At 39.3% G+C, this 21,182-nt stretch overlaps 1 protein-coding gene across 3 annotated transcripts in view; it reads left to right on the top strand.

Moving 5' to 3' along the window:
* mettl25 (methyltransferase like 25) overlaps positions 1 to 19,824 on the top strand; it is a 32,726-nt gene extending 12,902 nt beyond the window's left edge. For 2 of the 3 annotated variants that reach the window (XM_042335324.1, XM_007903781.2), the window contains 7 exons: positions 5,464 to 5,558; positions 5,671 to 5,700; positions 7,695 to 7,792; positions 9,589 to 9,682; positions 17,466 to 17,540; positions 18,883 to 18,954; positions 19,515 to 19,824. In XM_042335324.1, the coding sequence (XP_042191258.1) occupies positions 5,464 to 5,558; positions 5,671 to 5,700; positions 7,695 to 7,792; positions 9,589 to 9,682; positions 17,466 to 17,540; positions 18,883 to 18,954; positions 19,515 to 19,601 (551 nt within the window). In that variant the 3' untranslated portion in view covers positions 19,602 to 19,824. Of the gene's footprint in view, positions 1 to 5,463; positions 5,559 to 5,670; positions 5,701 to 7,694; positions 7,793 to 9,317; positions 9,506 to 9,588; positions 9,683 to 17,465; positions 17,541 to 18,882; positions 18,955 to 19,514 lie in introns of those variants that run through there. The other variant, XR_006085152.1, reaches the window with a different exon arrangement.
* Positions 19,825 to 21,182: the final 1,358 nt, after the last annotated feature.

The following is a 21,182-nucleotide window of genomic DNA, read 5'->3' as shown; positions in this document are numbered from 1 at the left end:
TGTCAGTTCATTTCCAATGGCACCTTATTTTTTCTCGGCTTGACCCTTCGTCAGACAAAGATTGCATTTCATTATTACACAATTAAAGTCAAGATTGGTTTGGATGAAGAAAGCCCTTCAGCCCATTTGATCTCATTCTTCCAGAACACCCAGACTATTGAATTCTCATCATAGAGTTCAGTTATTATCCTCGAATCTCGGTTCCCAAAACACGTGTGTTGAGATTAAAGGCAAGTTCTGATATTCTGGTAAAATTAAACTAGATTCAGTGAACTCACAAACGCCTGCTTTTTCATCTTTTCATTTTACTCAGAGGTAAGATGGACAGATCAGGTCCCTCAAAAGACAGAGTTCAGAGTATAATTCCTAAAGGTAGTCAGTGACACCTTAACGAAACTTATGAAGCAAGACACTGTCTGATACAATCTCAGATTTAATATTTAACAGTCCACCAGAACTGGTTGGTATTCTGCAAGCAAATCTTCCAAACATCACTCATTTGGAGTGACAGATGTTTATTTTGGTTTCAAAATATGGCTTATTTTGATGTACACCAATCTCAAGAAATAAACACAGCATTTCAATCATGGGATTGCAATCCATGCCACTCTTGTCAATTGCACTGCACATGCCACTGCTGGCCGGCACTTCTTTGATGTTGACAGCTCCATCAAAGTGGGCGACACTTGGATCCTATTGTTCATAATAATAAAATAATAATCCTTGCATTTTGATGCAACTCTTTTCAAGTCTTCTAGACGTCTCATTGTATGGTTAGACATGATATTGCAATAAAAGCTAAGGCCAAAAATAATATTGCAGTTGTGAAGGCCTTTGGAAGAGCAAACATCCGAGGGCTATGAAGAGAGTTCTAGAGAATGTTCAGCGGAATTCAGAACAATAAAATAAAGAGAAGGAAATGGAATTTTTTTTTTAACTGGCTACCTTAAGGCATGTGGATAGGAAACCTATACCTAAGAGAAAAGTACTGTAATCTCAGGTGGGGAGAGAGGATACTAGGGAGGCCACAACTGTGAAATTCCCTTCTATTCCCTACCGTGTGAAATTCCCTTCTGTTGTCGAATAGTGCCATAAGTTATTTAATGTCCACCCGAACAGGCAGATTCCTCAGTTTAAGGGATCATCCAAAGATCGGCACCTCTCAGTACTCCCCCAGCATTGTGCTGAAGTGTTACCTAGAATATTGTGTGCGTTTTGGTCTCCATATTTAAGAAAGGACATACTCACCTTAGAGAGGGTGCAGCGTAGATTCACTAGGTTAGTTCTTGGGATGGGGTTGACCTATGAGGATAGGTTTAGTAAACTAGGCCTATATTCTCTAGAATATGGAAGAATTAGGGGTGACCTTATGGAAACATATCAGATTCTTATGGAGCTTGGCAGAGTAAACAGTGCGAGACTATTTCCCCTGGTAGGAGAATCTAGAACTAGGGGTCACAGTCTTAAGGTTAAGGAACAGCCCTTTCGAACAGAGTTGAGGAAACACTTATTCACTCAGAGGGTAGTGAATTTATGGAATTCTCTACCCAGAAGACTGTAGATGCTCAGTCCTTCAACATATTCAAGATTGAGATTGATAGATTTCTAAAGGATAGAGGGATTAAGGGATATGGGGATAAAGCGGGCAGATGGAGTTAGGTTAGAAGGTCAGCCATGATCTTATTGAATGGCAGGGCAGACTCGAGGGGCCGAATGGCCTACTCCTGCTCCTAATTCCTATGTTCCTATGTTAGCCTAGACTGAGCTCAAAGTCCTATCGGGCTAAAACCCACAACATTCTAGCAGATAACATTCGCTATCGACTAAGCCAGGCAGATATCTTTTAAGAACTACAGAAAACCTTGAAAGTTGAGACTGAATTCAACCATTTGCCAAATCCTGGATGTTGTAAAATGTTGAAAGAACAGTATAAATTTAGACCCAGATGGAATTTCTCCACACCAAAAATGATTTTACATGCTAAGAGTATAATTAATAAAGTTAGTCAGTGACATCTTAACTCAACATATGAAGCAAGTCACCACTGTCTGATACAATCTCAGATTTAATATTTAACAGTTCACCAGAACTGGTGAAGACTAAGTGAAATTTTGTGTCCTACAAAAGGTTTTACTTTCAATGATCCATTTGTACCCCTTCCCCCACACCCCACCACCTTCCTCCCCTTTTATCTTTTATTTATCCTGCTCAAGTTTTTTTTTCTGGTCTGATTCACTTCTGAAGTAAAGATTTATTATTTGCTTGTTTTGGCTGGGCTCACTGCTGCCCTCAATGATGTCAGGTTGTGTGTCATGGTTGGGCTGCTGTTCCATGTCCCAGAGTGTGAGTTTGATGTACGCTGCAGCATGGACACACTGGAGACACAAACCGCTGATCACAAACCACTGGCCTGCAGCTCAATATAAATGAAAATGGGGTCAAAGTCACAGCTAAACTGTTGTAAGTCTGAATGGAGATCCCGGTCTGTTTTACGTGGGCTGTCAAACTGTGAAGACAGTTCAATGCTCAGCACTGCAGAGTAGCTAGTCTGCATTGCTGAGATGTTGTTTCAGGGGAAGAGGGGACTCAAGTCTGTGTTTCCCATTAAAATGACATTCAAGCCCACTTTAGGCACATGTGCTAATTGAAAACACTTGTAACAGTCTTCTCGTACTGCGATTTCCTGTAGAGTTGATATTAGAGCATTACCAATGGAAGTCATGTGTCCTTAGGTAAGCAACACAGCAGGCTAAATAATACTGATTCCCTTTTTATGTGCTTGCTTGAAATGGGACAAACCAGTTCGCCATGGTAAGAAAGCAGCACAACTGGTGTTTCAATAAATACCTTTGCCACTGGTGAATTTGTACTTACAGTCCAAGTTTGAATGTGTTTCTGCATTGTCAGAATAGTGTGGGGAGGAATGCTTTACAGAGAAAGGAAGGAATTGTATATTAGGGTAGCTATTTCCTCCAACCAGAAAAAAATCACGCACAAATAAAGTTGGAAGCAAAGTGAATCTTTTTGAGAAATGCAATGTTTCAGGATGAGGGTTTCCATATATTTTTAAGGTTTTTTTTATTTTCTCCAAGTACCCCTTAAATCTTTGAGCTCTATGTTCACCATCCTGTTAGTTTAAACCTTAGTGTCGCAGGGCAGCACTCTGTTTTGCACCATAATCACAGCCATATTATTTTATGTATGGTGTTAAGATGCGATCTCACAAATCCACATCAAAACCATCAGTGCAGCTGAGACAATTCCACTTGATTCTGCGTTTTGCCAAAAACATAATCACGTTAGTTCCAGATTTGCTGATCGCCAATCCAAGCTGCACTCTACTACAAGATTTGTAATTTTAACTTCATCCCAGCTGCCTCAAAAGAATTCATAGTTATAATTAAAAAGCAGGAAAACTAACTTGATTCCAGCCTTGTGGATTCAGCTGTATCTATGCCTTTTCACCCTCTCATGTTACTCTCCACAGTTTTACTTGGACTTTCATTACAGTTTAATCCCTGCGAGTCACTGGGTTTAATGATGTTCTTGCCCAAGCCGTGCACTATTGCCTCAATTGCAGCTGTCTTGGATCCCTGTCTCAGCTACATTCATTTTTATTGTAGGTTTTTTGGGGTGGGGGTTCAGCCGGGTGTCTGACACGTGAAGAAACCTATTACCATGTTTAAGAGTATCCAAACCAGACTAGTTCCACGTGTGTATGGCACCTACACAGGGAAATTTCCTGATAACAGAGTGAAAAAACCTCTCCACATCCTTCCAATGAGCCAGGTTTGGTCTCTCATCATCAATGCTCTGAAATACTGTAGATTTGAACCAGACAACCAAGACTGCCACAGAGGTCATTTTATTGCCAATCATATCACCTTTAGCAAGCTCAGCTGCTAGGAGACCTGCTTACCTATCCAGCCCTCCCCCCCCTCACTCCCCTACGGAGAGCAGTCAAGGTTGCAGTCTCAACAGGTAGTTGAACTGTGGGGATTATCATAGCTTGCACTTTCCAGCAAGGATGGCAATTCTGTTATATTAATTTTTCTCTGGCTAAGGACTCAAAGCCATGACATCCCTAACCCAGCACTGACTAGGGGTTAAACATGGAACCTTTCTTACTCTGTATTGTTTGGTAGTACACCACAATGTACATTTACACATTCATCCATCAATGGAGCATCTGGTTTTAAAGCATTTAAGGCAGTGACATCAACAAGTGTACAGATATTTACCTTTATAAAGATAGAATTACAGCTCAATTTGTTTGGTTTAGAGCGCTCTTTAACAAAGACTTTTTCATTTATCCTCCCTTTGTTCAATTTTAGTTCAGACGATTTGGGTGGAATCCAATGAAGGTTATAAATACCGTGTCCACTTGAATTGGCTTGAGCCTGCACTTGCTGACCTGCATATATTCTTATTGAATTACCTTGTTGGGGACTGTGCCTAAAGCATGTACAAGATACAGTAGGGTATTGCCAATAGTTTGCAATAGCATCAGTTACTGAGTGCTGACTGGGCAGCACAGTGGTTACAATGTTGGCTGCAAAATGTGGGATAAATGCTACTTTCTCCAGCTTTGTCCCTCATGAACACAAAAAGAAATCTTTTTAATAAGGTTTCGGCAGCACAGGAAATAATGTTTTCCCAGACAGAGTGAGAGCTTAAGCTTGTTTCTTTACTCCACATGCCTCTGTTTACCTTGCAACAAGTAAGAACCTGGTTGTTAGTCGATTGGTGGATCACTTTCTGGGGGTAATGATCCCTCAATCTATGACTGTTTGTGGGACACTGCAGTGCTCAATTAGGTACTGTGTTCTGCCCAGAAATATACTGTCAATCTATATCTAATATAAAGTATAACAACCTAATATAACGTATAATAAAATATAATAATATAAAGTATAATAATATAATTATATTATATTTTATAATATATTATTATACTTTAATTATATAATATAATTAAAGTATAATAATATAAAATATAATATAAAGTATAATAATATAATATAAAGTATAATAATACTAAAATCTACATTCCATATTGGATCCTCTGGTTGCAAGCGTAGCAATATATTCTGTGAAGCACTTTGAAACGTCTCAACGACGTTATAGCACTATATCAAATACAAGGATTATTATTATTATTAAGTTACATAATTGCAGAACGTTGTAACATAGTTTTGTAACAAATTGAATAACAAGAGACCGGAAACTCCAAATAATCCCAACAGCCCTTGACAGATGGTAACGGATTCATGGCGTTGAGAGTTCTTTTTAAACTAATGTAACAGGAGGACTTGATGGATTTCTTGATTTATGTGCGTACAGGTGAAAACTATGGAACTGATGTATTACTGGTATCTAATCTGAAAATGATATTTTGAAGTACAGCTCCGAACAATGGATGGATAAGGTTCGTTTCCTGAACTTCTCTTTCTTTCTCTGCAGATTGCTCCCAGGGATCGTGGGGCTTTCCCATGAGCCAGTATTTGAGAGACAGTGTCTGGCAATGTGGCCGGAACGCTAGAATGTCTGCATGTCTGGTATGTTTCCACATCAGCCGTTTAGTTTATTGTGTATAGATTTGGCTAAATGATTGCTTTACGGTGTCGCTCTACACAGAGTTCAACACGCTTGTGTTCTCATTTTTTTTAGCCGCTGGAAAGAGTGACGGTCGGCCAAGGGGCAAGTATAAATGTTTCTTTTCTTTCTTTGACAACCAGTGACGAATGGCAACTTTACCCTGAGCTTTAATATAACTGTGTTTGATGGAACATGCATTGGCTTTTAACAGTTGTCAGAAAGTATTTGAGAATGAATGCTCAAGTGATTATAGAACTGCTGGACACAGCATCGGTTTTCGGTTGTGGGGGACAAAGCACACTGGTAGGCAGTTCACTGAAATCATCCAGAAAAGGTATCTGTTGCCTCCCTGATGAATTTGCTGCATTTTTCTTCTTCCTTTACCTTGGGGTGTCTCGTCACTTCTAACGACATCAAGAATTGACTTGACAGTATCACTTGACAAGAATTCTGACAGGAGCAAGAATCTTTAAACAAAATGAAACCGTTTTTTATTTAAGAAAAGGGGTGAACGCTGCAATGTAACATTGTGGATTCCCACATTTAAGCATTGCAGTAGAATGCCCGAATACCAAATGCTGAGTGACCACATGTCCTGCCAGCTACAATGTGTGGCTTCAATTGGAAAGATGCTCAGGCATTTGCGATTGTGTGGTGTATATTTGTGCATTGCATCCACTCTATCATGTGCAGTGTAGTGCAACAGGACCAACACACAGTTAAGGTAACGTGATACCAAGGTACCAATTTTCAACATCTGTTCAGGTAATGTTTCCCAGAAAATCTAAAGGCAATTAACATGAAGTGTTTGGACAATAAGAGCTGTAACTGTTTTGGACCAAGTGGGGGGGGTTGAAAATCAGTCACCATAGTACTTCAGTTTAATGCTACTCCCATGAGTTGATGTGATAGTAAACAAGTGCAGAGAAAGTGCATTTATAGTGTATTTCCTGAGTCTCTTACACAGCATGATATTGGAACTTTTCAAATTGATAGTCAATTTGACCTAGAAACTAAAAAACGGAGTCTTAACTAATCAGTCTTTTTGATTAGTATATATAGTTTGCGCAAGGACTTGAAAGTGAGGCCGTCAGACCATAACAATTTGGTTAATTTAACTACAAATATTTTCAACCAGACAAGGTGTCTTGTTATAATGTTGTTATTTCTGAAGCATAAGATTGATACAAGGGAACCTGCCCTCGAGTAATTCCTCACCGCTTATCTTAACTGAGGAGTTGAGAGCAAACATGGCACAATGGATATTCTGCAGAGCTCTGAAGTGTATTCCATTCTGTTTCTTGATAGGATATAAAATCTTCATCATGTTATCATCACTTGGCTGAAGTGACAAACTCATTGATGGATATTTGATTAGAAACTGTTTTTTGTTTCTGTTGGGTTTGTTATTTCCATGTATATGTACTGATTTGGAGAAAGAGATGAGACCTAATATTGATGAATCTAAAAGAACTGAAAGCTGGTTAATTTTGCTTTGCAGAAGTAAGACAATTACTTGGCAAGGACAAGTTGGGCTGAATGGCCTGTTTGTTTGACATATAATTCCATACAATTAGCTCAAAAGTGACTTCTTGGTGAGCCACTTATTCACAGTAGAAACTGTTAGCTTGTATAACCTTCAATTAAATTTAACAGCTCACTGTTACTCGGCTATTTTTGCAGGATGAGTTCTGACACGATATGAGAGAGTTCAGCTATTTGCCCTTCATTAGAGTTGAGATCTCCCAAAATTCCAGAACGGACACCCCATCTGTGTCTGTTTTGTAGTAAATAGCAGCAGAAGCCACGGGAGAAGCAAACTCCACTAGGATTTACTTTTGGCACATAGAGGAAAGTTAAACAATTGAATAAACCATTCAATGTAAGTAGTCTTTGGTGCAGCTGTCATCCATGTGCATAGTATTGTGAACATCTGTCGAGGTCACTACAGAACTTTGTTATCAAACTTATTACATTCTTAATCCACACCCCCCCCACCCCACCCCGATTGTGTGTCTGTGGTGAATTGTACTTGTTTCTGACTCGACAATAGATGTGACTCTATGTTGCACTATGTGCCTTTTTGTTGCCAACAGCTTCCTTCAGAATCCTTGTTTTACCGTGCAGTCCTGCAGGTCATCTTCAAGGAACACTACGGGAACAGGAAGAGGCACAATGTGGAGCAAAATACAAAGTACGTTTTTGAGATTTGCAGGAGGCAGAGTCCATTGTGGGTTTCAAGAGAGAAGTAGACAAGTATATGAAAGTTAGAGGCTTGAAAGGGTATGGGGATAGGGCAAGGCAGTGGGATTAAAAGTACAGCTTGCTCAGAGAGACCCTGCAGAGTCAATGGACCAAATCTGACCCCCAAAAAAAACTTTGAGGAAGAGAGGGGGCTGTATAATGGTCGTGTAGGGCTGAATACTGTCCTTTCTGAATTTAATTTTAGCCCAGGCGTAACAGGACCAAATATCTCCTCTCTCCCTCTCTCTGTTGACTGCTAAAGATCCTTCGAGGAGTTTGCAAAGTCTCAATCCACTTCTTGGCGCGCACAAGACCACACGATTGGACATGCTAATGATTTGGCAGCCATTTGGGGTGATCTCATTTAGGAGTGGAAAGAGTCATGCTGATAGAGGGGATACTGTTCTGAACATGAGGCACTTATTAGACCAGACAAAAAGGGAGCTTGAAACGTAATCTACCTCATGCTTTATTAGCAGTGATCGATGCTGAGACTGTGTGAAACTAGCAGGAGTATTTTCCGTTCACCAACACTGGCATAATGAGCAGCCACCATAATGAGCACAGATATTCGCTCACAAACCTTACAGTTCTGAAATTGATGACTTCTGCTACCAGTTCTGCTTCTCTCAACCTGAGTGATGACAGAACACGGACGTGGAAGACTGTTTCTATTTTACATCGGCCGACAGCATCAATCCCTCCCTAATGCCCTAGTTCTACTGCGCCGACAGCTGAGGCTTATTGCTCTTCTCAGACAATGTCAGGACCAAGCCCAATTTCATAAAAATTAAAATAGTTGGACGTACTGTACCAATTATGTCAAGTGCTGCATTTATGGCAGATGCAGGATAGTTAAAATAGTAGTGAATGCAGTGGAGAACTATTCATATGTTACTTTGACTTTATAGCTTATCCGAAACTCTTGGAGCTTCCCTATTTGTAGCTGGGTAATATTTCCATTTCTCACATAGCCTTTCCCTACGGCCTCCTGTGGAGAGATTGCTGAACTTTCAACCAGTGCCAAATTAAGTCCAGTTTCTATGTAAGGCAATCCACTGGGAACTGGATTGAGACTAGCTGAATTCATTTCACATAGAGCCCATTATAGTGCTTTGAGAGAGGGCAGACTTTCATCTAATCTATCTGGACTGGGTTTGAGCTCTTGAGTCCCAGAGGTGATCAAGAGCAGTATTCTAACACATTTGACCACTCGGTTTGTCCAAGTTATTTAACTTTTAATAAAGTAAGGTGAAAAGTAAAATAGGAATTGATTATAGAAGTTATTAATCTTAAGCATAATACTATTATAAAACCAGATACCACAGTGCAGGTCTGTAGGATTTCGACTGCATGGCCAGTGCTCATTAGTGAAGCCATATGGTGCTTATCACAGTGTAGTTAAGAAGTGAAGTTGTAATGGATGATGTATTTATGGATATTTTGGATTTTTTTTCCTGGCTATGAAATTGAAGACCATTCACACGATCAACAACTAACTGCAAGCTGGTCATTACCAGGAACCTTTATGATTCTTTCATCCTTGTGAAGGAATGACCCATATTGCACAATCTTGAAAGGTTGCAAGATGACCCAGTATCATATGTTCCAATGTGCTACCATAAACCCGTGGGTTAAAACAGCGACAGTATATTTAATTGAGGTATTTCTTTTGCATTGAACACAAACCATTTTGTAGTGAATGTAATTGAAAAAATAATTTTTCCTGTGTTTAAAAACTTACAGCAGCAAACACGTTGGAAAGATCTTTTCCAAGTCTTCTGGCTTCGTGGATTACACCAGAAAATCAATGCAGAAGCTGGGAATGGATGACTCCAAGGTTGGTAATTTCTTTTAGATTTTTTCAAATCTTACCCACATTGTTACTGGGAACATGATTTGTGTAGGACTTCGTTGAATAACATACAAATTGAAAATTTCATATCCAGTCTCATACAAGCTAATCAGTTTTCAAGTGAGACAAAGTACTGGAAATGAAGAGCTACCTTTGCTGTTGTAAACCGGCCATTCAGCCCAACTAGCCCATAATGGTGTTTATACTACAGATGAGCTCCAAACCCTCTTATTCCCCTTCCCAATACTCCTCACTTATAAGCGCTCCAACATGCTACTATGCGAGAAGGATGCTATATAAATGCATCTTGTTGTTGTATTCCCCAGTATACCTTCAAAAAATATTTCAGACTTTAAAATTAGCTGTTTTAACTCCAGCAGTTAGAAAAATGAATTTGAGCACGTCAATCTGATGTGAAGTTTTTCAGCTCATGGAACATGAACTAACAGGCAGGGACAGTCAGATGTGAAGGTAGCTTCTTGAATGCAAACATCACTTGTAATTAGCCTCTTACAGTCACAATTTCCATTGCATAAAATTCTAGGGAATCATGTCAGAACTGAACTGTGAATGAGGATGAAACAAAACGACATACTGAAAATAATAAAACCACTGCAAAACTTAATTTTTCTAAAGTACCATAAAAGTCCCTGGCCTCAAAGCATCATTGCAGCAATGAAGAGTGAGGGCAGTGCACTCAAACACCAACTGCTAAAGACGATTAGCAGATGCTGATGCCCTGTTTTAAAAAATGAATGCATGCATTTGATATGGTGTCTTTCAAGTAAGGAGGACATCTCAAAGTACTTCACAGGATTCAACGTAAAATATATTGACTGTGTATTTGGTATTTTGTTTTAATGCTTGATTTAGAAGATCTAGTTTTCATTTCCATTGTGTTGGGTGTCTGTTTTCCTGACACATACAAATCAGATACCCAACAAATTTGCATAGTAAAAGATTTACTTCTTTTATCCCCGTTACATTTTATTTAATTACTGCTGGGTAAACAGAGGCGTGTTGAGTAAGGAAACTTGCCAATGTTTCGACCTGCCTGGGAATCAATCTCAGGTCTCTTGCTTGTGAGGCGAATGTGCTAACCACTACACAACAGGATTCCACATTAATGCTTTTAGTATAGTCTGAGATCTGCCAAAGAACATATTATGAGGAAGATCCAATTGTAAATCCAGATAGATCCTGGTAGGGCGCTGGACTGTCAAATCTGGTAAACAAATAGCTGGGTGTTATCCGGATGTTCACTGAAAAATTCTCCTTCTCACTAAGGGTTGCCGTTTGGATGATGTGTACTCATCCCGTTTTCCCCCATTATAAATATAAATAAGTCAATGCGTTAGAAGGAACATCTCCATTTTGATCTGAGCGACTCTTCAATGGGCGAGCTTGATTGTACTGAGATGCCTGGACCAGCAGGTGAAAAGCTCGCTAACCTATCAGTGTGGTGTCTTGTGCTTATCAGTAACAAGCTGTGATAAAGTCGATGGGCCAGATAGACCCATCATCTCAGCTGAAGGAGAAACGACAAAACAAAGGAACAAATTCACAACAGCAGCAAAATAACTGCTTGGCCTTTGCAGAAAAAAACATTTCAGCATGAAAACTTAATAAATCTTTAGATGCAGTAACAAGAAATGACAAAATATAGCTGGTTGTACTGGCTATTGCCCAAATACTGTAATACATCAGATACTGTCAGACCATTGCATGATGGTGTGGTGTGCAGGATGCTTTCCAACACTGAATTGTAGATTCATGCATTTATAATGAAAAGAATAGCTCTTCCGTTGTATGTCATTATTCCTATCATTTCTTCACGGAATTGTTCGACATATATATCTAAAATTAAGTTGGCAAGAAAAAACAAGTTTCCCTGATTCAGGAGCAGTTTTTGTGTTTTTTATTGTAAGCCCAGGTCACATTATGCCACCAAATCATTCCAGTGCAAAGCAGTACGTTGCATGCAATACCAGGACCGTAGTACGGAGGTCACAACTAATTAACGGGAAGAGGAAAAGCTGACCGTAAGTCAATCAAGAGAGATTGAAAATACAAATGAGAATTCAAGATCCTCATCCTCACCTACAAGACCATTCACGGCCTTGCTCCCTCCTACCTCTCTGACCTACTATCCCCCTACCTACCTGCCTGTACCCTCCGTTCCTCTGGCTCCGGTCTGCTCCACATCCCCCGCCCCCAACCGCCCTACCATCGGTGGCCGGGCCTTCAGCCTCTCAGCCCCTAGGTTCTGGAACTCTATCCCCCAGTGCCTTCGCCACTTCCTCCCTTTCCTCCTTCAAGGCCGGTCTCAAGACCTTTCTCTTTGACCGTGCCTTCAGCCCCCCTCTCGACTCTCTACCCACTCCTCGCTCCCTCCCTTCCCTCCCCTCACCCTGACCATTTCACCCCTGCTCGGGTCCTGACCCAACTGTACAGCGCCTTGGGACGTCCTCCCGACGTGAAATGGAATCTTGTTGTTGTTGTTGTTGTTGTATTGTAGCTATAACTGCACTAGTAAGGCACAACAACATTTTAGCTGCTGTGTACAATCTTGCAGTGAAGCCTATAATAATTACAGTCAAGGTCAATTTTTGTGCATTTACTTTAGAGGCATTCAGTGAATAAGTTCTTGAAATTCAAGGGATTGTGAGGCAATTGTGTGGCCCAACAAGAGTGGCATTCTCATTCATCATCATGTATCAGTGTGTCAGCCTGGCTCGATGGTAGTACTCTCACCTCTGAGTCAGAAGATTGTGAGTTCAAGCACCATGTCAGAATTTGGATCGAATACTCTTAAGATGATATTCCAAGGAGGTGCTGGGGTGCGAAGGATTGCTAGAGGTACCAGCCTTCAGATGAGGCATTAAACTGAGATCCCACCTGTCTGTTCAGGTGAACGTTAAGGATCCCAGAGCACTATTTAAAAAGAGAGGAAGTTTCTCCCGGTGTCCTGGCCAACTATTCCCCTCTGCCATGGTTGATTGTGGGACATTGTTGTGCACAACTGGTTGCTGAATTTTGCCCACAAAATACAGTTAATCCACTTTACAGTATATCTTGTGAAGCACTTTGAGATGTCTCAACGATGTGATAAAGCGCTATATCAAATGCAAGGATTATTATTATTATTATCCTCTAGGGCCTGAAATCCTAGTAAAGTCGCAGACCTTGCTAAGGGTCATATGTAATGAAAGAAATCCCATGGAGTTTCTAAATTACCAACTCTTTTGCTTCAAATCCTGAACCAAGAGAGAGCTGCAACCCCCCCCATCACCGAATACCACTACAAATATTCAACTGGAATAACTAAGCCATGATGCAAATTTATTTTGAAAAGAATTTGGAATTCTGAGTTTCCTGGGGGGCTGTATGTATAAACTAGTCCACTGGATTTTTTTGCAGCTGTGGAGAAGAAAAACAAAATGTTTTGTTTCAGGAATCCAAACCTTACCTCCTCTGCGTACACATCAGTAGGGATTTGTGAAGGTACTGCAATGTTTTTTTTAAAAATGCTGAGTCCTGTATGAAGCAGGTTTCTTATACTGCATTAAGTCAATTGAATGTGTTTTTTTCTCTTTTTCCTTTCTCTAATTTTCTTCCTCTGCTGAATCGTGCTGGGTTGTGGGTACACAGGTACTGGCTGACCTGTTAGTATCACCCCAACTGACTGTTCTTCATGCGTGAGATCTAAGAGATTGAGCACCAGCGGGATTTGACCAGGAGGAGAATCACAACTAATACAATTCTTGCCCTCTCCAATATCTACACATGTGGATTTTTCAGCAGAGGTCACTGGATATCAATCAGGAACCCTGGCTGATTCCCAAATCCCCCTCCAAAACGCCTGCAGGTTTTTACATCCAAGATCAGCTGAGATCAGCTTAAAAAAAATGCTTCTATTGGACATAATGCCTGTAATGCTGAAACATCTCAAAGCACTTCAGAGGGAATTGCTGTCAAGTGCAGTGACTGTGTATAAGTAAATACTTATTCAGCACAGTTTAGGAGACAAAGCTGGACCTCTCCAGCCTGATTGGCTTTGTTCCACTCTGTCCAAGGCACTTGCCAACTGAACCATCTGGTAAAGTCAATTTGATGTTAATTTAATGGAAGGAAATGCCCTCTGCAAGTTCATTTTAGTTTTTGCAAGGAAACTTCTATATGGAATGTTTTAACAAGGCTAGTATTATGCTAAAATACAGTGACAAGCATGTCTTCAATTTTATGAATTTAAATCATACAGTATAATAATTTGATGTGGTCAGAAGGATTGAAGATTGGGGAAATTTGTTTTAATGTTAGATATTGCACACTAAAGAGGACGGTTGTACACTGGTGACTGTTAATAAAATGGCACAGGGAATGTGGCTTGATGTGGTGGCACAACATATTGAAATGCCAATACGCTTTGCCACAAAATGATAGATGTGGGTTTGCATCATTGGCAACTTGCTGATCTCTGCTGTGCCATCCTGGGAATGTGCCAAGCAGGGCCGAGGTACTGCTCCACCACTGAGGCTGCTCTCATATGAAGCCCGGAGTCTTGGGAAAGAGGCAGTTGACATTGCCCTGAAAGCAGCCAAGCCTGCCTTCTCAAAATGGGTATGGCCTGTGCTACAGCAACACCTCATGTTGGAAGTTTGAGAGACTAAATATTTGGCCAAATGGAAAAAAATAGTGAAGTGCAGACTAGCAAACTGGCCTACCATTGATGCATGTCAAAAAGGAGTGTTGTTTCTAACCTAAAGCTCCAAACGTCCCACCTGGTTAGGAAAGTAAAATGATTTAGCCCTCTCAGTAACGTTTGGAGATTCTGTGATAATTCAACTATAAGTCCAAATCATATTGATGGTTTACTTTGAAATGTTTCCGATGTAACCCAAGAAAAATCAAAGAGCTGCTGTTCTGAGACTGATTGTGGAAAAAAAAATACTCAAAACAATCATCAACTGAAGTGGAAGAGCAAGAGAAAAAATTATTGCTTGAGCGGGAGAACATATTATTAATATGTTTCAGTTGCATAGAGACTTCCCGTTCCGATGGATTCTCATCTGGATTTTATTTAAGCAAAGAAAGTTGGCACCTTCCGCAGTACCTCTCTTATTACAGGCCTTTAATGAAGCTGGGGGGGGGGGGGGTGGGAGGGGGTGAGAGAGAGAGACTATTTACCGGATACATTGAATTAAGGCATCCATGCTTGCTTCTAAAAGGCGGTTCTCTTCTTACTGCATAAAAATACGGATCCTTACATTTGATGCAGCGCCTTTCATGTCAATATGATGTCTCGTAGCACTTCACAGGGTATTCAGTAAAGTAAAACGAATGTGTAGTTTCTGGGTGAACACAGCAGTCAATTTTGGTACAGCAATGTCCTAAAAACAGCCATGACGTGAGTGTTCAATTTTATTTGGGTGATTGTTGGCCATGACCCCAGAAGAAACTTTTTTTTCTTTTTAATTAGCATCATTGGATCTTTAATGTCCACCAGAAGGAAGGCACTTCCACCAGGCAGACAGGACCTCAGTTTCATGTCTCATCCAAAGGATGGCACCTCCGACAATGCAGCACATCCATAGCACTATGTTGGAATGTATTAATTTTAATCAGTCTGGGTTTGTTGGGCCGATCAAAGTGGCAAGTGTTTCAACGGCAATGTTATAATAATAAAAATTAGAAGAAGATATAATAAGAAACTGTTATGTTTCAGAAAATAAATTACACTGGTATTTGCGCTTCCTTCCACTGAATAGTAGAAATACATGTGTCACATTGGAGCAGACCTACTTACTGAGACAGCAGTGACAGCTGAAATGCAAATGCTCTTCATTGTATAGTATTGTTTGAGAAGCGTTTCAATCCAATTTTTGTTTCTGTTTTCCAGGAAGCTGTTTAATTGGCAGAATTCATTGTTGATCCACATGGAATAGCTTAAAGTGTGACAGTTACACTGTGTTTGTATGAGTGTGTGAGAGGGGTTGAGGAGAGGATCCTTCAGTGTGTTGGTAGAGTTATAATGACCTGATCTCCTGTTTTTGTGAAAATGTTCAGATCACGGACTATATGGCATCCTTGTTTTGTACATACTTTATTAACATCTGCAGCAGCTGCAAACAATATTTAATCACCCTTTTGTCTAGAAATCACAGCATGATCTTTTCATAGCTGGCTAAACACGTTTCACAGTAAAAGATTGGCTTCTGCAAGTTCGGAACAAATTCCGCTATTAATAAACGGATTATGACAGTTCAAAAATTATTTTGCCCTTATAGTATCTAGTCACCATTGCAGAATTGTCATATGTTAAGATATTCCTCTAAGAATAAGACCTGTTAATCAGTCCTGAAAAACCCAGTATCATAAATTATATTATGTAAGCAGCACTGTACATGGCTTTCTAGTTTTTTTTATATAGCTATAAGATATATCCAACCTTCAGCTATGTATGAAATTGTCGGGTGGTAGTTGAATCTGTATCTCTTATAGCAAGAAAGACATAAGGTCTGTCTTTTTCTCTGAATGCTGACAATATTGGATAAAGTTTCTCTGCTATCAGATAGCTTGTCACAGGGGATGGCTTTTGTGTTACAGCAAAACGTGAAAAATATTTAAATTAATTCAAAATCACACTGGAAACTTTTTAGCAGATAAATGGAGAATTTCAGCACAGTTAATTTTGATTACCAATGACCAATAATGAAGTTTAACAATGTACTGAAATTCCAATACTGTAGGCTTGAGTGTAGGGATTCACTAGAAATAGTCGTTGTAAAAAGATTTATGCTTTTCATCTTACTGCTCCTCCTCATTTAAGTCCCCAGCCGATGTGGCTTCACACTGCAGTATAATCTCCATGTGAAAATGACCTGAGGAAAGGTTGAATGTAGCTTTGATGTCTTACAGTGGGTTTTCAATGGATGGTGTGGCAACAGTGCATTGAAAGCCATTGGGAGTCATTCAAGTATTCATCATTTCCTTCATTTCCTACCCTCTCAGTTTTGCTTTGCATGGAGCCTTTTATATTGTGTACTTTAAATTTTATTTGTCTCATGTGGAAAAGCAATAAAATTATACATTTATTAAACTGTTTCCAAACAGTTAGATTTCGTAATTACTTGAGGCCATGAGTTACTTATAACACGTTTTCTAGCTGGAGGATTTTGCTAAGTCTGCTGGAGCCACCTAGTGGTGAACAAAAGGATGTCACACATCTGGCGATTTGCAAGCAGAAACATTTGTACAAATCTTGCAAATGCTGTTGAAAAAGGCGCTTTAAAAGTGCAGCATCTCTGTGAAAGAATTTTTGGCACCTTTTTTAGCATGTCTTACGGTCAATGCTACGCCATAAATCCGTAAATTGAGAAGACATTGTTTAATATGATCTCAATGCAAAGCACAGAGATCTGGCTCTTTTCCCCAATCCAAACAAAAAAAAATTGATAAACACTTCTCATGAAGACAGAACCACTTTGAATATAAAGTTGATGTTTGTCATGTTCTGTTGTGACTTATTTTGCTAAAAGTGCTGAGAAATGACATGGCATGCATGCATGCAGAAGTTCACATAGCTTCTACCAAGATAAACCCCAGCCGGAGCCACGCACTGTTAATTTATTACTTGTATTACTGCTATTGTAGTAATTGTATTTCCTTTTCCTTTGGCAGGTATGTTTATAACATTAGCTGGAAAAGTTCCAATTAATTTCAAGGTTATAATTGGACTTCGATATGTCCTTTTTCCCTCATTTTTCAGTTGTCGGACAGTTTAATTCAAGGCTATTATGACATATACAGGCCCCGATGGAAAGAGTTGGAAGCCTTTAACCGGGTAAGCTTTGAGAAATGGACAAAAATGGACTCAAGCTGTTAGCCTGACAGTCCAGTCACATAGATTTACATAGACATGGAAACAGGCCATTTGGCCCATCCAATCTGTGCTGGTGTTTATAACTCCACTCACTGCTTACTCCCTCCCATACCCTTCTATTCCCTTCTCCCTTGTGTCTATATCTAGCTTCCTCTTGAATACATCTATACTATCTGATTTACCCACCACCTTGGGCAGCGAGTCACATTTAAAAATCCATATCTGCATTCACTACAAGGAAAATACTCTCTTCAAAAGTTATCAGTCATTGGAGGAGAGAATTCTTTCAATATGCTAAATAACAGAGTTGCATTGGTTTAAATTTCATCAATAAAGAGTATAGTGGTCCATTGAAGGAACTGGATAAATTGTTCAGTCACCTCTGGGATCTGAGATGAATCCAACCCATATTGATGTGATAATATTCTCTGCTTACCTTGTTGGCTACAAATATCTTAAATCGAGTGTGTTTGAACAGGCCCCGACTGGTTTATAGAAGATCTGGATCCACAGCACTAAATTGCCCATAATTTGAGTTGGATTAGTAGTCCATTGGTAGTATTAGTCCAAGAGAAATGGTGTCCAAACTGTAAATGACCTCAGAGTGGTTAGTACAATGACACTCTTTCTTAGGCACTTAAATCCCTCACCTCCATTTTAATAATCAATCAATCATTATATTTGATATTGTGCTTTTCACATTGGGAGGAGGTCTCAAAGCACTTTGCATGATATACTGCAAAGTGTAATGACTAGGTGAAATTTTCATTGTAAGGTGATCTAAAGTGACTAACAAAGAGCATACTGTGTCTCGAAGTAAAATATCTTGAGCCTAAACCTTAAGACCATTGTCTTTAACATTTAAGATTGTACAGAATTTTTTGGAACATTCCTAAAATCTTAAATACAACCTTAATTTGGGAGCTGGATTTCCGCAGTTTTTTTCTGGTGTCCGGTGTATTCTAGAATGTTGCTAATTGCAGGGAAAGGAAGAGGCCGTTGCTCATATAATACTCAGGCAGATTTATGTACAGTCTACTCCATTAACTTTTACTTCAATTTGTTTGATACTAAATTGCCGTGGAATCGCAGAACGCTCTTGACAAAGGAACCTGTGCCACGTGAGCAGAAGTTTGGAATCTTTCAACATCTAACACGTACAATTTCAGGCAGCTGTTTAAATAGATTAATAATTAAAATTGTTCAAATACTTCATTGAGCTAAAGGTATGTTTAGTCCGTTTTTGAAAACCTGCCATTTCTGAACTATTTAAGCACATGAATTGCTTTATCTCTCCTTACAGCTAAAGGTAACCTTAGCCCCGTGTATTGAAGGTCTAATACTTTTGGACCGGTTATGTTACCTGAAGGAACAGGTGAGTCTGTAGACAGTTTTTTCTCTGCTTCACTGTGCGATAAATAGAGTAGCTCTGTTGTTCCAGAAGTATTTGTTTTGGAAATTCTGTACATAAAATTACACATTTGTGCTTCTTTTTGTTTTCATTTTAAATTTATTTCAGAAACCGTTACAGTACTTCTTATTCATATACTGCTTTACATTCCTTAAAACGTATGGCTAGCAGATGTTCTTTACATCTGATTCAGTTACATGTTTGTCTCTCATAATCATAAGAAAACTCTTGAACGACAGCTATTAGACAGAAGACATTATGCAAACCTATTAAAATGTTTGAAATATTGTGCTGTTCAGAATGAGCTGTTCAAACTCCAGTCAATTAAGGTACCTCAGCAGCTCTGAATTACCTGTGTTAGTTACTTTGAATTAAATACACATGGTAAACTCTGCAATTACAGAAGGATTTTATTGTTATGTAGAATATTTTGAGCACAGAAACACATGTGTATTCAATGTGAAGTTGACGTTTTTAATGAACCATTGCAAAGGTATTTTTCAACGTAGGTATCTCTTTTACAGGAAAGCATAGCCTGGTCGGCTCTGGTGCAGTTGTTTGATCCCATCAAATCCCCCCGGTGCTATGCGGTCATTGGCGTAAAGAAGTAGTCCTGCTCCAAAAACACCTTCAGCGTTCTTGATGTGTGGAAAGTTAGTGCTCGAATACAATTTATCTGATCTAGTGAAATCCTAATACAATCTTGCGAGTTCACTCGTCTTCGCATCAGATTTTAAACCTATCGATAAACTTTTACAATGTCCTTTTTCTAAACATTGCGGGCAGTGAATGTGATTTAATAAATAAGTGGAAAACAATCAAACTTGAAAGTCATCTTTATGTATTGTGTTTCTTGGCGAAGTGGTGCTAAACAACAAGAAGTCTTCAAAGGTCAAGATTTCCTAATACTGTACCATAAAAGGAAATGCATTTTAGCATCCATCATTTTATAGAGTTCCCCCTCAACTCTGTGCAAACAGAAATGTATTTTACTTCAAGGAAACAAGACATATGACTGACACGTTTGACACATGTATATGTTTACAACAGCTTACAGGTAAGAGGCAACATACACAGGTACTACATATGTATCCCAGGGTTGGTGTGTGGAAATGTTGTGTTCGAGCAACTATACAGTATTGTTAGTTGGAAGATGGAGAGACAACATGATTGCTGCCTTTAAGATTCTAAAGGGGCTAGACAATATAGATCATGACAGGCTGTTTCAACTTGTCCAGAATAGTAGAACCAGAGGACACGGCCTGTGATTGAAGGGGAATAAATTCAGAACAAACCTACGCAAACACTATTTCAGTGAGTGAATAGTGAACCTGTGGAAAAATCCAATGGTATTGTTAAAAAAAAGGGAATTTCTCCTGATGTCCTGGTCAATAAATCCTGCAGTTGTTTATTTGGTCATTCACTTTATTGCTGTTATGGTAGAAGCAGGAAGTGTTGATTCTTTCAAACACATATTAGATAGTTTTCTTTTAGGAAATAACATTAAGGGATATAGTACATAGGTAGTTTGGGACATATGTGCATGCAACCGCCAGGAAGGTGGAAGGGGAACTAGATGGACCTTGGTCTTTTTAAGTCTAGCGTTTCTTATGTTCTGATGATCAAGTCTTAAGCTCAATGAGTGTTTTTGTGGATGAGGCTCTGAATCCCACTCCCTAATTGCTTGGCTATTGTACAATCTAATACATTTAAGAATAAAGCAAATCAACAAGAACTGGTTGGGGTGAATCGACTTTCTTTACATATATAGCTCCATGGAATTAACAGTGCACGTTGCACATGTTACTACTGCATGTGGCATGAGAAATGCAAACTGCATATATTCATGTAAAGATATACAAATTGAGTGGAACAAATATTAACTAATGCAGCGTCTTGATTTCAAAGTGCTTCACAGAATTATTCAAATGTAATGACTGTATTCGTAAGTGAACACAGCAGCTTATTTGTGTAGAGCAATGTCCCACAAACAGCCATAAAGTGAATGATCAAATGTCCAACTGTGGGATTGTTGGCCAGGGCATCAGAAGAAACTCCCTTTATTTTTTGAATAATGCCATCGGATTGTTTTGTGTTCAACTTCGCAGGCAGACAGCACCTCAGTTTAACATCTCATCCAAAGAATTACAGTTTTAACAATGAAGTCTAATATTGGAGTGTCAGTGTCGACT

Source organism: Callorhinchus milii, unplaced genomic scaffold (assembly GCF_018977255.1).
Source record: "Callorhinchus milii isolate IMCB2004 unplaced genomic scaffold, IMCB_Cmil_1.0 Scaffold5, whole genome shotgun sequence".
In the NCBI taxonomy this organism is placed as follows: Eukaryota; Metazoa; Chordata; class Chondrichthyes; order Chimaeriformes; family Callorhinchidae; genus Callorhinchus; species Callorhinchus milii.
This window is presented reverse-complemented; position numbering and strand designations above follow the sequence as displayed.